We start from the raw sequence: 17,413 nt of genomic DNA on the forward strand, positions 1-17,413 counted from the left end.
CATGGGAGGGCTCAGAAGGAAAGGACCACCATTTGGCCTACTGGAGCTTTTCTGGTGCTAAGTCATGTGTGCAGAAGCCCCTGAGGTACCAGTACAGTTGAAACCCCCGAGAAGTGACCCCATTTTAAAAACTACACCCCTTAAGACATTTATCTAGAGGTGTAGTGAGAATTTTGACCCCAGAGGTACTGTGTAAAAGATAATGCGCAGCAGATGGTGCAGTGTGAGATTTGCAATTTTATATATGTATATGCCATTTCAGTGTCCAATATAGTGTGCCCAGCATGCGCCACCGGAGATATACACCCCTTAAATTGTAATGTGGGTTCTCCTGGGTACGACAATACCCTACATGTGGCTGTTATCAGCTGCCTGGGCATACGGCAGGGCTCAGAAGGGAAAGATGAGGGGGGTAAGCTGTGCGGAGTGCATCAGGGTAAATAAAAAATCAAGGGATGTATGATACATTTTAAAACAATCTTTTATACAGAGCCCTGGTTTTTCGGGACACGTGTCACAATGATATATTGTGTTCTTCCTTATCCCCCTCTTATAGCAGACTCTGCACCTCTTTTGACTCTTTCCCTTTCCACCGGTTTGGGGACCTTCTCCTGGAAAGTGTTGCCCTGGTACGATGCGTGTGGCCTCGCTTCCAGAAGTACTGGGTGCCCCCCCTTCCTGGTCCCTAAAGATTAGATCTTGAAATTCCAGGAAAGTTCCCCTCTGGCCTGCACATCGACGTAGCACATACGCATTGTACAAAGCCATCTGTATGATGTGCCCGGCCAGCTTCTTATACCACACCGCATGGCGCTGTAGGGCTTCAGGACTTGATTTGACAAGTCCATCCCTCCCATGTACCTATTGTAGTCCAGGATGCAGTCTGGTTTGGGGGTGGCCTTTCCTTCATATATCCTAAACCTGTAGGTATACCCTGATGCACTCTCGCACAGCTTATACATCTTCACGCCATACCTTGCCCTCTTACCTGGCAGGTACTGGCGAAATTGAACCCTCCCTTTAAAATGTACCAGGGACTCATCAATAGAAAAACACTTCTCGGGGGTGTATGCTTGGGAAAACCGGGCACTGGAACGGTCTAATAGGGGTCTCCGTTTATACAAACGGTCAAAACTGGGGTCATCTCGGGGTGGGCACGGCTCATTATCAGTATAATGTAAGAAGCGAAGTATTGCCTCATTTATTTATTTTTTTAGGTTCCAGTTCATTTCTGAAGTTGCTTTGAGGGGCCCATATATTAGAAACCCCTATCAAACACCCCATTTTAGAAACTAGACCCCTCAAAGTATTCACAACAGCATTTAGAAAGTTTATGAACCCTTTAGGTGTTTCACAGAAATTTAGAGCAAAGTAGAGGTGAAATTTACTCTTTTTATACCATTGTTTTTTATAACACAAAAGGATTTATCAGAGAAACGCAACTCAATACTTATTGCCCAGATTCTGCAGTTTTGAGAAATATCCCACATGTTGCCCTCGGGCGGTAATGGACTGAAGCACCGGCCTCCGAAGCAAAGGAGCACCTAGCGGATTTTGAGCCCTCTTTTTTATTAGGCACCATGTCCGGTTTGAAGAGGTCTTGTGGTGCCAAAACATTGGAAACCCCCCAAAAGTGACCCCAATTTGGAAACTAGACCCCTTGAGGAATCCATTGTAGTTTTCATGGGGTGCATGCGGCTTTTTGATCAGTTTTTATTCCATTTTTAGGTGGCGTGGTGACTAATAAACAGCAATTCTACTATTGTTTTTGTATACTTTTTTTTTTTACAGCGTTCACCGTGCGCTATAAATGATATATTAACTTTATTCTGCGGGGCGATACGATCACGGCGATACCAGATGTTTATAGTTTTTTTTTATGTCTTATGGCGTTTGCACAATAAAATACGTTTTGTAAACAATCATTTACTTTTTGTGTTGCCTTATTCTAAGAGCCAGAACGTTTTTATTTTTCAATCAATAAAGCCGTGCGAGGACTTATTTTTTGCGTAACGAACTGTATTTTCCATCAGTACCATTTTTAGGTACATGCGACTTTTTGATCTCTTTTTATTCCATTTTTTGGGAGGTGAAGTGACCAAACAATTGTGATTGTGGTACGGTTTATTAATATTTTTTTTTACGGCGTTCACCGTGCGGGATAAATAACAAAATAATTTTGTAGTTCAGGCCGTTACGGACGCGGCGATACCAATTATGTATAGTTTATTTGTTTGTTTATATATTTTTATTAATAATAAAGGACTGATAAGGGAAAAAGTGGGACTTTTACTTTTATTACTTTTAAAACTTTTATTTTCTTATTTTTACACATCTTTTTTTAACTTTTTTTTTACTTTATTACTTTGTCCCACTATGGGACTTGAGGGCAGGAGGCCCTGATCGCTATTCTAATACACTGCACTACATGCGTAGTGCAGTGTATTAGAACTGTCAGCTACTCACTGACAGCAAGCATAGTGGGTCCTGACGTTGTCAGGACCCACTAGGCTTCCGTCTATGGCATAGCCGGACGCCATTGTTTGGTGTCCGGTTGCCATAGTCACCATCGCCGGCCGCTATCGCGTAGCAGGCCGGCGATGGCAGCTTAACCCCTAAAAAGCCGCGATCTCTATAGAACGCGGCTTTTAAGGGGTTAATCAGCGGGGACACAGCGATCGGTCCCCGCTGTAGGAGCTGTGACAGCTGCTGAACAAGACAGCAGCGTCACAGCTCCTGTATGTGTCGGGAGGACGGCCGAAACGGCCGTTACTCCCGAGACGTACTATTACGGCATGGAGCGCGAACGATACAGCTGCCATGACGTAATAGTACGTCAAGGAGCGGGAAGGGGTTAAAGTGTGCAATAACATGATTACTGCCCATTATATGACTTGTATTCTGCATTATTTTTTTTTGCCAGTTTTCCCCTCTGCATGCTCTATCTTTAATTCTCACTTTTCGCTGTGCAACTGAGTGGAGCCTAACTGCTATTATGTCTCCCATACACTACACTTAAGAAGAGAATCCTGTTCTCGTTTCTCTATTCATATATAGAAGCTGTAGCAGCAAAGAGGACATTACACAGCCGTAATGAGCAGTGTAGCTGTGAATCCAGCATTGGAGTGAGATATAACACTTACTAGAAGCTGCAGCATCTGTGTGTATCTCTGCCTCCCCCTCTCTGCTCCCATCTCACCCCCTCTCCATAGACTCTATGGGCAGCTGTAATCTGATCTCTCTCTCTCTAAGCCAATGGTCCATCTTGTCTTAAGAAGACATAAAAAGCAGTAAATTCATAGCGAGTGATCGGTTAGGCGGGAGGGGGATTAAAGCAGCCTGATAAGTGGAGAAAGGCATTATTCTGGAATAAGATATATTGCAAAGTATCCTATATTCACTTGTACTATTGATTTATGCAATGTTTGTTGAAAAGTTAGTGACCATTTAACGCTAGGAGAAGCTGTGTCTGACCACACAATTCCCCTCGATCGGCCACAGTTGCTCTCTACTTTAGGTACTAGAGGGATGTCTGGTTCAGGAGACCACCACCCCCCACTATGCCGTCATTCTGCACTTATAGGACATATGAATAGGGGTTATCTTACACAATCTTTAAAGGGGTTGTCCTACCATTAAATATCATATTCATTGTATACATTTACATAGTGTGGCGCCACCTTGTGTTCAAAGTGTGCTGCAATATGCATGTCCGTTTAATGAGCTGAGTGCTGGTGAACACCCAAGTCACTCTCTCCACAGCCAGTTCTCTTATAGTGATCCTCTGCAGGGCAGCCAATACAAATAGCTTTCTTCCCTACTTATCACCATGCAGTACGATGGCAGTATAGCTGAGAAAATTCCTTATTCTCCGCTTGTTAGGATTGTAAAGCTCTGCCTCCTGACAGCTGATCTGGACCCTGCACATGCCCACACAGTCTTTGTTTTATTTGGTTATATTTCCATCAGTTTCTTAGGGAGTGCATACTGTGGATCCCATGTTCCCTATCTGCAAGGGAAGCAAGAATGGGCATATTGTCAGCTGCCAAAGGGGCAAGGAGACTGATTCTGCTCAGAGCCCCTCCCCCAGCACCACAGAGCAGTAGCCAAGGGGACAAAGGAAAGAAGAAAAAAAACATGCTTGAAACACTGAGAATTAGTTGAAAACGCCTGTTAAAATGGTATACTATTTGTAACAAGTAATCACCTATCCATTGGATAGGTGATAACTGTTAGATCGGTGGGGGTCCAACTGCTGAGCACAGAGCTTGGCAGTTTCTGTCACTGCCATAGAGTTTGAATGGAATGGCAGGGTGCATGCCCTTCCGCCGCTCCATTTAACTTCTGGCAATCGGTCTCGTGGCTGGGCGAAAACGGGACTAGCGTTTTGACGATCAGTTGGGTTCTCGGCAGTTGTACTCCCATTGATCTAACCATTTTACCTATCCACCTTTGTGGACATGTAATATAAGTAAGCTGCTATTTTAAGGGGTTACAGAATGTCTTGTGAAATGATATCCTTGCAATTATAATAGATCCTAAAATTGTTGCATGTTTTTGGGCACATGTGTTTCCAACAGCCTGTGATGATGGTCTGTTTAGATCTGCGTCAGAGCTCCTGTATCGGGTTGTTAGTTTTGATGGTAAGAATAGTGCTGCATGCAGTGCTGTGCTTCACGTCAAAATGACGGACACCATAACGGAATCCACCAGACACTATTATATGTCGATAGGGTCCACTAGGTGCCAGTGCTATACGTTTCATAGATGTGACACAGCCTAACCAAATTATAGATATGGAACAGGAAGCTGATAAAGTGAATTGCATTTTTTTGTTTTTCACATTTCGCCTTTAGAAATTATTGTGTAAAATGTTTAGATTCCATAGGACTTTTTGATTCTTACAAGCAGGATGTTTGACGTTGTCATGGCTCAAGATATATATCGATCAAACTCCAAGATAACGTAAACTTATAAAGACACTGAATACCAGATTAATTCTGGTTGTTACAGGCCTTGTGTTACTATGTCAGAAGAAACTACTAATAATGATGGTGATCCATCGGCATTGAACAGTTGACTTCTATCCAATAAGATCCCTATATGTTTGGGAAATTAAATTAAGGTTATGTTCACATCGGCATTTGGCCCTTCTATTTTGGGATCCATTGAGGTTTCGTTATGTCAAGAATAGTGCTGCATGCTATGCTCTTTTTGCTGTCAAAAGTAATGGAAACCTAAATGGGGTCCATTGGGCGCCGTTCGGAACAGTCGTAAGTTAGATCTGGCAGAGCGTCATTGATTCCACTATAAATGGATGTGTGAATAGAGCCTAAGACTTCCTTTGAGAACAATAATAAGTCTTTCTAATTGTATAAGTATAAGGATCCTGGGTGTGCTTTAGGGCATGGATGTCTCCCGATGCTGAGACCTGTGCATTGCTAACATTCGAGGCTGCCATGGCGTTGGAAGTGATTTGGGATGTATAACCACATTAATAAATTATGATTTGTATCACTGCTTTGTTTAACATAGGCAAACCACCATATAAACCTCGAAGCAACTTCCAAAGACTTTGCAAACTTACAGTAAAATATATATGTTTTAGGTCTGGAACAAGTTTATCCCCATACTCACCAAGTTTCCGTATTCACAGAGACGTATTCATTAACTCAGGTAAGAGAAGGTCCCAAACTGCTGCGAAGAACATTAATGATTGTATTAGGTGCAAAGTCCCTCAGTGTGCCAACCTGTTATGTCGTAGGGGAGCGTCCATTTGAATGTGACATGTGCGACATGAAGTTTGTTCAGAAATATCATTTGGACAGACACAAACGAGTTCACAGTGGAGAAAAACCCTACCCGTGTGAGCGATGCCATCAGGTGAGTAATGCCTCAAATGTGTCTCCTCAATATTATTCTGTCCTAGGTTGTAATGGAAAGAATGAAACGGAAAGGAGCTTCATTGTAACGTGGTCTCCTTGTTTGGTGCAATTAATTTGTTTTAGGTTCGTAATTGTGCAGATGGTCCAGTGGTTTTTGTTTTTTAGTCCACAAAATAACGCACAATCCCAATAATAAAATGGATTACATGATAAATATTGGTAGAAGTTGACTGAAGGGAGTCCCCATTAGTGTAAATTGATCATTATTGGATCACCCTAAAGTCATTAAAATAAATGGTGCCAATCTTTCTCCTTTGGAAACAATGTTGGCATTATTTTGATATTCTCTGGTTGAGTGCCAGGATCAGTCCATGTGCTGCCAAGACCAGATCAGTTGCTCACTCCACTTGATGTTAAAATGGGAAGAGTTGTTTCTTATTTGTGTCTGTAGTGTTATAGCATTTACAATAACATGCAGTAGATTATTTTAAAGGGGTTATATGACATTACTGCTTTTACCCAGAAACATCACCACTCTTGTCCATAGACTGTGTCTGGTGTTGTAACTTGGCCCCATTTTAGTGAATAGGGTTTAAATTGCAATACCAGGCACAGCCACTGGGCCGGAGTGGCGCTCTTTATGGAATACAGTCTCCTAATCTCATACACTCCCGTTAAATTTAAGGGTTAGATAAGATTCCTAGTCACATTGTCATTCTTTTGATATACCGCCGATGACAACCTGAAGGGCCACATGTTGGCCGCAGTGATTCTGATTATATGATGGCTCTCCTTTTCTGTCTCCATTAGGCTTTCTCAAGGACAGACCGCCTTCTGAAACATAAGAGGATTTGTCAGGGGTGCCACACAAAACCTCCTGAATTAAACCCTGTGTTGTGAATTTCAGTGGGAATGTCAGCCTATCTTCTCTCTCTCAGGACTTATTTACTATCTGTACCGGTAAATCTCTGAAATCTTAAAGGATTTACCTTAAGACACAGGGCCGGTAACAGTGAGAGCCTACGAAGTCATCTTTTACAACTTGTAATTATGGGATTGAAAAAAAGGGCAAATGTATCTTATACGAAAAAGACGAAGCAATATGTCATCAGTCTGTCATCGATCTGTCTTCAACTGGTTATACAGAGTTGAGTTAGTGTAAGGAACTGACTCTTGTCTGATTTTTAAATTACCATGTCTCCATCTGCTGGTTCTGTTATCTTTGATTAACTATTAAAGAGGACCTGTCAGCTCTCCTCGCATGTCTTTTTAGTAAATACCTGTATTTCCCATGTAATAACAATGCTGGAGCATCTTTTAACTATGTTCCGTTCCTCTGTTATTCCTCCTGGAAATGCATGAATACATTGAAAACTGGGTATTAACACTCCCCTTGTCAGTGGCATGTCCCTGCAAAGTCTGACACTGTCCGATCTGTGCTATTAGTGTAAGATTGTGTAAGCACATGCCCTATGACAAGGGGAAAGAGAACACCCAGTTGATTATTTCTTCATAAATTTCCAGGAGGAATAACCGCGGAATGGCACATCCGACAGAACTGTTACTTCATGGAGATTTCAAGTATTGCCTAAAACAATCATGTTGGGAGAACAGATGGGTCTTTTTTTAATTACATTTCATGTATTTCAATTTTTGTTATGATCCCAGTAGTAAATATCTCTGCTCTATCCCCTGATGCACAAAGCCTGCCAAGACTTCAGGGCCGTGGTCTCCAACCTGTGGCTTTCCAGCTTGTTGCAAAACTGAAACTCTGAATATGCCCTGACAGCCACATGCAGTAGCAGTTAAAAGGGTTTTCCAGTCCTAAGAAATTGATGGCCCATCCTAACGATAGGTCATCAATAGCTGATCGGTGGGGGTGCCAGGTGTCAGACCCCCACCGATCAGAAATTGATGGCCTGAGGATAGGTCATCAATTTCATATGACTAGGAAACCCCTTTAAGAAACCTCTTTGGGCACTTGTCCTCCACATTTCCACATGTTACAGATTGTAATGTTTGTAGTGACGTCATCTGCTCTTAGGAGACTTCACTGAATGTACCTATTCTATTGTTAAAAACTGGAATCTTATAGAGCTGTAAAGTATTGTACAGTGTACAGTTCCTGTGACCACCTTGGTAGGTATAGCTACATGTATATCCTGCAGAATACACTAGTGTGGGGAGGGGGTTACTACAAAACAAATAGAATCCACACCGGTATTACATTGTATATACAGTCACAGTTCTGGAGTTAGGCTTTAACAATCCAGTTAGAAAAAGTGCTGTTTAAAACTAGAAATATTCATGTAATAAGATATAGACTAGTAATTCCCAACCCCCTACTCCTTCTTTTACCACAAAGGAGCTTGGTGGCCTATTTGTTGATGGCTGCCTGCTCTTTTGCCAGTTTTGTTTTTTTTGTAACAGGCAGAGATTTGTTTGCCTTCCTTATACCCAGGATCCATTGAATACTAGTGTACCATGGAGCCACGTTTGGGAAACCGATTTAGACGGTATTTGGAGAAGCAGATTATTATAAATTGAGAAATTCTAGGGATATTCCCAACTTAGACATTTATGGTCTACACACGTTCTAGGCAATAAATGTCTGATAGGTGCGGATCCCAGCTCTGAGACCGGGTGGAGAATGATTGAGGAGGTGGCCGCGTACATGCTTTGTGCAGGGTCTGAGAGGGGGGTACACAACAGAGATTCTAAGAACACAAAAGAGAGAAGTCATGCACTGCCTCTACAGGTCCTGCACTACATGTAGATATTAATGAATGGGGCCGCAATTCTCCCGTGGATTTTCAGGGGAATTGCGGCCGCAAAAGCATGTTCGTGTGCGTGGGCCCTAAGAGTTTTTTATTTTTGTTTTTTTGCAGCGGAATCGCTGCGAACCCTCTGCAAAAAACACAACTGCTATTTGTTGCAGGTTTTACCTCCCCATTGAATTCAATGGGGGAAAACCCGCAACAATAAAGCAGCGTTTTTGCAAATACAATTGACTTGCTGTGGAATAAAACCCTGCAACGCAGGCCAATTTCTGAGCGTTTTTTCCGCTTCGTAGTTACGCAGCGTTTGGATGAGATTTGTTTTATCTCATCCACTTTGCTGCTACTGTATTTGCTGCAAATTTTCCGCAACAAATTCAGTTGTGGAGAATCCGCAGTATTTACGCAACGTGTGAACTGACCCTAAAGGCTATGTACACCTTAGAAAAAAACATTTTTAAAATAAAAATGTGTATCGGTGTGTTTGGTGCAACTTTCTAATTACTTTTTATTAAGAATTATTTTAACTTTTTGAGATACAGCTGCTTTGTATCCTGTATCAGTCGGGTCAGCGGCACTGACAGGTTCAGTGTCAGCGGGTCCTGCGTGTCTGACACGCAGGATCGAGCTGCTACCGATCACATCTAAGTTCATAACTTAGATGTGATTGATAATGTGTGGATAACACGCAGTTAAACGCCTAAAAAAACTGAAGCTGAACACCTACAAACATCTGCCCATTGATTTCATAGGGAAAAACGGAACGTAAAAAAACATCCCGTAAAAAGAGGTAGCATGTCACTTGTGCCGTTTTTGGAGCTGTTTTTCCACGTCAGTAGAAAAACGGCTCAAAAAAACGCATCAAAAAACGTTTGATGCATTAAGAACGGCTGAAAATCAGAGGCTATTTTCCCTTGAATATGGCTCCGTATTTTACAGCCGTATTTACTTGAGCATGTGAACATACCCTAACATGTCAGAAGTTTTGATCAGTGGGGGTCCGAGCACGAGACCCCCACCGATCGCTAATATGAATCAACAGAAGTGCCCGGGTGAGCGCTGTGCCTCTTCGTATCTGATCAGCTTTCATTTTGAAAGCAGAGCGAGCGAAGTACCATCTCAATAGATATTCTATGAGTCCGTACACTGTTCGCTTGGCTTTCCGAGAAAAGCCGATCAGCGACAAAGCAGCCCGAGTGCTGCTTCTTTGTTTTAGCGATCGGTGGGGATCTCCGTGCTCAGACACCCACTGATCAAAACCTCAGACATGTCACTATGACGTGTCAATATTTTTATAAATATGCTTTTAACCTCTTAACGCCGAAGGACGGATATATCCGTCCTCTGCAGCTGCTAGATATATCCGTCCTGTGATGGCGCGGGTACTGCCACTGTACCTACGCAATCAGCCTGGCTCCTGCTGCAACTGCCGGAATCGAAGCGCGCGCCGATTCCGGCAGTCTAACACATTAAATGCCGCTGTCAATAGTGACAGCGACATCTAATTTGTTTGACAGAGGGAAGGAGCTACCTCTGTCACCCCATCGGCACCCCCACAAAGAAATCGCGGATCACAGTCGGGTTGCCATGGCAGCCGGGGGCCTAACAAAGACCCCCAGGTCTGCCTTCAGCAAATGCCTGTTAGGCGATGCCGGAGGCATGACCTAATAGGTTGCCTGTCAGTTTTCCACTGACAGGCAATAACCAGCAGATCGCATAGTGAAGTCTCCTGGTGGGACTAAAAAAAAAATGTCAATCAGTTAAATAAAGTTTGCGGGGAAAAAAAAATTACAGTTTTGCCCAAAAAGTGGTTTTATTTAGTAAAAGTGTCAAAACAAATAACACATGCACATATATGGTATCCCTGCGATTGTAACAACTTGAACAATAAAATGAACACATTAATTAAACTGCCGGATGAACGGTGTCCAAAAAAAACAAATAAACAACGGCAAAATGCTCTTTTCTCCCATTCCCCCCATAAAAAAATTAAATAAAAGTTGATCCATAAGTCCTATGTACCCCAAAATAGCACTAATGAAAACGACACATTGGCCCGCAAAAATCAAGCCCACATACGGCCACATTGACGGAAAAAAAAAAAATTACGGCTCTTGGAATGCGGCGATGCAAAAACAAGTAATCTTTTTCTAAAAGGCTTTTTATTGTGCAAACGTAGGAAAACATATAAAACCTTTACATATTTGGTATCCCCGTAATCGTGCCGACCCATAGAACAAAGTTAACATGTTATTTACGCTGCATAGTAAACGGCGTAAATTTATAACGTGGAAATTAATGCTGGAATAGCTGTGTATTTTCATTTCCCTCCTAAAATATAGTTAATAAAAGTTAATCAATATATTATAAGCAGCTAAAGATGGTACAATTACAAAATACAACTCGTCCCGCAAAAAACAAGCCCTTATACGGCTATGTCGACGGAATAAAAAAAAGGGGTTAAAGACAATAATGTACAAAAATAAGTGGTTTTCCTCTAAACATTTATGGCATATTTCCAGAGCGGGGTCACCGTTCAGCGGCATCCTGGCGGAGAATGAATGGAGAAGTGTCTGCATGTATTTCTCCTTGCCGGGATCGTTGCTGTGCAGGTTAAAAATGTATAGGGACCACAGCTCTGAACAGGCACTGCGGCCCCCTGATTCTGAGGATCAGTTGGGGTCCTGGCAAACGGACCCCCACTTATCAGAAAGTGATTGCATATCCTAGCGATATGGCACACATATGTCATATGGTACATCCTAGCGGTGCCTTACACCAGAACTCTCCTTTGTGTTCTCTGAATACCTGTGTCATTCTTTGCCCCCTCAGGCCCTGAGTCAATGAGTTTGGACTAGAGTATTCCTTTAATGTTCAGTCAGAGTGAACTTCCATTATACATGTAGCCGCTAACTACTAATGATTGCTGTCGAATTCTACTATTAATTTTGTTTTTATTCTATAGGCTCCTTTTGTTACCAAATTTTACCTGTGCAATTTGAAAGGTTTCTCTATGGACATTATAAATAAAGTTGATTGAAGTTCACAGTGCTCACAGTAACATATCATCTGTAGCGAGTCAGTCCTAGCGCAAGGACCACAACTACACAGGTCGCACTGTTAACATCCAGTTAACTCACAGACATTGTCTACAGTTCATAGAAGTTTTTGCGCACCTACTCACCCATGGACGAGCTATAGCCGAGGTCCCTGAATATTGCTACAAATGATCTATTCGATCTTGTTCCACAATCTTGGTGAAGTAAAAAAAAAAAAAACAAGAAACACTGAAACCAAAGTCTGAATTCGTTTTTCTAAAATCTCATTCACTCACATATAACATTTGGACGCTGTTTTTATTTTGCGCAAAAAATGCAATGCGTGGACGAGGCCCTACAAAATGCAAACACATCCGGTGCTTTCTTCGTCAATCAACTTTATTTATAGTGTTTGTTTGTAGGACTATTATCCTGCATTATTATATACTCAATCATTCAGTCAACTTTGAGATCGTTGGATGTTCATGATTCTATAATACTTGTAAATAAAACGTAAAGGGGTGGTTAATGGGTTTATTATACTGCTGTTTACAATTTTTTTTTTAATCGCTTTTATTGTAACCATCAACTTTTTTTCGGGATATTTGTGCGCTATAATTTATAGCTTCGGTTCTCCACCCAAATTTATTTTTACAAAACTTATGTAATATGGCAGTAAGTGATAGTGAAAGATATGGTTTGAGCAGATGCTTCCTCGCTCCTTCTCTGTCCAAGGTTTAGTGGCAAGATTTGACTAATCTGAGACTGGTTGCTAGGGAATGCACTGCTTGACAACCCCAGTGAAAGGACTATTCTTGTGTTAGGCAGTGTATCCCTAGCAGCTGGACAGTCACACTGGACAAAGTTTTATTGGCGCTTTGCTGACAGAGGGGAGGGTGGGAAATACTTTTCTATGCCCAATGCCATGCCCATGTTATTAGGGCGCATAACACAGGACAGTTTTCAGCTTTTTGTTGCTACTGACATTGTAATTGTTACATAGTTAGGAACGGGACTTTATGAAATCCTATTCACACTGCGATTAAAAACTATTTTTTTCAAGGGCACTCTGTTATTTTTTTTGTAATATGTTTCTACCCTTCTCTACCCTCTTCCCAAACTTTTCCTGCTGCAGTTCTTTAATAGAAACCACCAAAAACAATTGTATCAAAAATGTGAAAAAACGATACGCAGAAGCAATTCATGTTTCCCCTGTTTTTTTTTGGCTTTATTCCAGCCCTCTATGCAGCATTTATCAGGTTTTTTATTAAAGAGGCTCTGTCACCAGATTTTGCAACCCCTATCTCCTATTGCAGCAGATCGGCGCTGCAATGTAGATTACAGTAACGTTTTTATTTTTAAAAAACGAGCATTTTTGGCCAAGTTATGACCATTTTTGTATTCATGCAAATGAGGCTTTCTAAAGTACAACTGGGTGTGTATTATGTGCGTACATCGGGGCGTTTTTACTACTTTTACTAGCTGGGCGTTCTGAAGAGAAGTATCATCCACTTCTCTTCAGAACGCCCAGCTTCTGGCAGTGCAGATCTGTGACGTCACTCACAGGTCCTGCATCGTGTCGGACACATCGGCACCAGAGGCTACAGTTGATTCTGCAGCAGCATCAGCGTTTGCAGGTAAGTAGCTACATCGATTTACCTGCAAACGCCGATGCTGCTGCAGAATCAACTGGTGCCGATGTGGCCGACACGATGCAGGAAGTGAGTGACGTCACAGCGTGATCTCTCAAACACGCTGTGTGTCTGCACTGCCAGAAGCTGGGCGTTCTGAAGAGAAGTGGATGATACTTCTCGTCCGAACGCCCAGCTAGTAAAAGTAGTAAACACGCCCCGATGTACGCACATAATACACGCCCAGTTGGACTTTTACTTTAAACACACCCACTTGGACTTTTGCAAGCCTCATTTGCATAAATACAAAAATGGTCATAACTTGGCCAAAAATGCTCGTTTTTTAAAAATAAAAACGTTACTGTAATCTACATTGCAGCGCCGATCTGCTGCAATAGCAGATAGGGGTTGCAAAATCTGGTGACAGAGCCTCTTTAAATTAATTTGGGTGGAGAACTCCTTTAAGCTTTTTGTACAGGAATATCTGGAAATATGAAGAAAAACATGGTAGAGTTAGTAGCAAATTTGGTTTAATGTACAAAACTACAGATGATTCTAACACCGGTAAAAAACGACTAAACTGAGTTTTTTTTGTTTTACCAAATCAACTTTATTAGGAGTATGATTCTTAGCAACACCATCACCGTTTTGAGGGATCTGTTTGCCAACAGAACCAAACAAATCCTCCTGACTGATCCTTACAGATCCCGGGACAGACCCTAGTACTGGTTAATATGCTACAGCCAATCAGTGTGTGATATTTTTAAAGTGTAGCTAAACGTTTAACAAACTTCTGACGTGTCATAGTGACACGTCAGAAGTATTGATTGGTGGGGGTCCGAGCACTGAGACCCCCACCAATCGCTAAAACTAAGCAGCTGAAGCTTTCATGTGAGCGCTGAGCCGCTTAGTTTCTGTTCGGCTTTTTCCGGAAATCAATGTAGCGATGTACGGACTCAACAGAAAGTCCATGAGCCCGTACTCCGATTCATCGGCTTCCCGGAAAAAGCCGAACAAAAACGAAACGGCTCAGCACTCACACTGCCGCTTCGTTTTAGCAATTGGTCGGGGTCTCAGTTATTGGACCCCCACCAATCAATGCTTCTGACATGTCACTATGACACGTCAGAAGTTTGTTAAACGTTTAGCTACACTTTAACTTATGGAAACATCTGAGCAGCACCAAAGTGTTATGTTTGGATTTTTATACAGCCTTTTAATAAAAAAAACACTTTTATGGATCGTTTGTTTTTTTTCTTTTATGGATCTAAACATCTCTGAGGAGGGCTAGAAATGTATTTTTAGGGAGTTTCTAGTACATAAAAAAGTGAAGGCGTCTTAAGACCTTCATTGATAGACTAAAATCCCTCCTAAATGTGAAGATTCAGTCTTAGGCCGGGCTTTACCACATGACCATTCAGATCCTGTATTACGTCTTATCTCCTTGGCAACAGACTACAAACTGTCCACTTTGGTCAATCGCTTTTTGATAGAAGAGTTCCCTGGCAATAAGCTAAACACTAGTTGTCCAACTGCTGGGTCTCCCAGCAATTAGCTGTAGTCTGTGGGGCAACCCAGCAGGTAATTTTGCAGCGCCACCACAGGTGAAATTAAATATTACACAGTTCCCATTGAAATCGATGGGCTTTACATGTAATGCAGGACATGCCTTGTCCTTCAGAGATGAGACGCTGTCTGCTCCAGCTAATTTAGAATTTAGCAACAGGGTGTTTGTAAATAGGTTTTCTAAACCAGACAACTCCTTTAAGTGAAATGAAGCAAATCTTAGAGAGACCGAACCTCTGCTTTAGTCAATCTTCCCTGTCCCATTAATGTTAATTTAGTAATGTATCCTGAGAATCCTTTGTGGGGTTTTTCTTATTTTAATAATTTTTTTTGCACCATTTTATCTGTATTAGAAATAACTACAAGCTTTGTTTTAGTGAATTTAATGTTTTATGGCACAACTGCTGTATATTATTATGTCATGAACTGTAGCTTTAAATCCATGTGGGATTTAATAAACTGCAATTTTTTTTTGTATTATGCAGTAAATGTAATTTTTGTTTTTAGTAATATGTGACCTCATTTATAATTTTGCAGATGGTTTCCAAACTATTCCTCTCTTAGCCACCAGGTGTGACCATTTTAGCCTCCTGGAAACCCTTTAGGCCACACATATATCTGTATTTTACTATGTGTAATTGATTCGACACTATTTGGAAGAGAGAAACTGACTAACAGGACTTTTGACCCTTGAAGTGTCAGCCGCTTGTCTTTTTCAGAAGGACTGTGGAAAAGATATTTAGCAGTTTGGGGGCTCTCTTAACCCTTTATGGTCTTAAGCGATAGTGTCTCATGCCAAAAATGAAGTGCGCGAAAAATGGCCTTTTGATGTGGAAAAGTATAAGGCCATGTTCACACGTGGATTCTGTCAGGATTTAGGTGCAGGTACCAAGGCCGAATCTGGACAAAATTAGTCGGAAATGCATGTGAATGGAGTATTTTTTGCCCTATTCACATGTTCCCCAAAAAATCCATGTGAAATGTTGACCTCATTACAGATTTTTTTAATCTGCAGCATGCTTATTATGGATGCGGATTTCGCACTGAAAAGCCGTGGATTAGCTGCGTTGAACTTCCGTGGAGATAAAATTAGAGTGTGGAACCACATGCCAATCTGCGGCAGAAGTCCGAATTTCAAAATGTGACTGTTTCCCGTAGCATCAGGTCACAGCTTTCCTTTTTTAACCTGCACTGGAAAATGAAAGCTGCAAACTGGTTGCTATGAGCTCAACTCTACATAAGGCCTGGGTTAAGGCCTTATCCAGACGAACGTAAACCTCGCCCGTGTGACGGATGTTTTTTTTTGTGTTTTTTTACGGCCGTCACACGGATGCATATATTTCATTGGGGCTATTCAGGCGGCCATTGTTTTAACGGACCGTGTGAAGGGCCCGTTACACTGAAATGAGTGACCGCTGCAGTCCACAAGATTGCATACAACTCGGTGGATTCCTTTGGACTGCAGCTGTATCTTCACAGTTAAAATCAACCGGTTGTGCTACAGAAAGTCTGAGTGTAGCCGAAGCCTAAAGAAAAATACTGTAAACCCATCTTTTGTAAATCACATAGAAGTAGTTTTATAACACTGTGCAGTCTGATGTATTTTATTTTTGCCTCCTTTTGCCAGTGTATGTAGTATATTTAATAAAGATTTTTTTTTATACTTTGTATTTTGTGGTATTTTCTGTTAGATACATTGATATATTTAACACATTATTAACTTAGTTTGTTACGGATGTGTCAGACGCCCAGGTTTTTCTTTCTCCCACCCGGACACCCTTCTTGTATTAACCCTGTTGTTTATTTAAATAGTCATAGGTTAACACATTTATTATTTTTTTATTTTATCTAAAGCTTTTGACTTTTGTTGGGCATATATACATAGTTCCGGCAACAAGCCAATAATCCGTGTAGGTTTATCTAAATTTGTGTGGATAGATCACAGCGCTCTTAATTCATTTTGTGTAGCATCTATTGCTTCCCCTTTATGCCCTGCTTCCAAGTTTGGCCGCAGCTTCCCATTCCTAGAGATGAAGTATCAAAAACATTGAGACACGTCATCGATCTGATGTTATTTAAAAGACGATTTACCCAATACATAAAACATTGGCCTATCTGTGTGTGGTATTTCAAAGAGCATGTTGTACGCAAGTGCAAGATAAGTGGCTGCCAAACATCTGCCACCGCTTATCTATGTACAGGAAACGTATAACTTTTGGCTTATGTTTTTTGTTTTTTTACTGACCACCTTACACATCTTGCAAATCTGGGGAATCAGACAATAAAAATCGATTGACTGCAATAAGCTTTTTGGTGTACTTACTTGGTCCAATAGTGTGCAGCAATGCGAGGCCTACTGGCCCATGTTCATTCACCCTTGCATACATCTGGTTTGCTTAGAGATTAAATAGGTTGTCTAATTTAGAAAAAACATTTTAAATTACCCAATGAGGGCATTCTGAGTTAATAGAGGGGTTCCTTTATTTGTGACCTCCATCATTTAGCCAGAGCAGAGA

At 41.4% G+C, this 17,413-nt stretch overlaps 1 protein-coding gene across 2 annotated transcripts in view; it reads left to right on the forward strand.

Moving 5' to 3' along the window:
* ZNF740 (zinc finger protein 740) overlaps positions 1–7,520 on the forward strand; it is a 32,562-nt gene extending 25,042 nt beyond the window's left edge. The window contains exons 8-10 of one of the 2 annotated variants that reach the window (XM_075851830.1): positions 5,609–5,676; positions 5,765–5,883; positions 6,696–7,520. In XM_075851830.1, coding sequence (XP_075707945.1) covers positions 5,609–5,676; positions 5,765–5,883; positions 6,696–6,785 — 277 coding nt within the window. In that variant the 3' untranslated portion in view covers positions 6,786–7,520. The remainder of the gene's footprint in view (positions 1–5,608; positions 5,677–5,764; positions 5,884–6,695) is intronic. The other variant, XM_075851831.1, reaches the window with a different exon arrangement.
* The last annotated feature ends 9,893 nt before the right edge of the window (positions 7,521–17,413 follow it).

This window comes from Rhinoderma darwinii, chromosome 2, assembly GCF_050947455.1.
Source record: "Rhinoderma darwinii isolate aRhiDar2 chromosome 2, aRhiDar2.hap1, whole genome shotgun sequence".
NCBI lineage: Eukaryota > Metazoa > Chordata > Amphibia > Anura > Rhinodermatidae > Rhinoderma > Rhinoderma darwinii.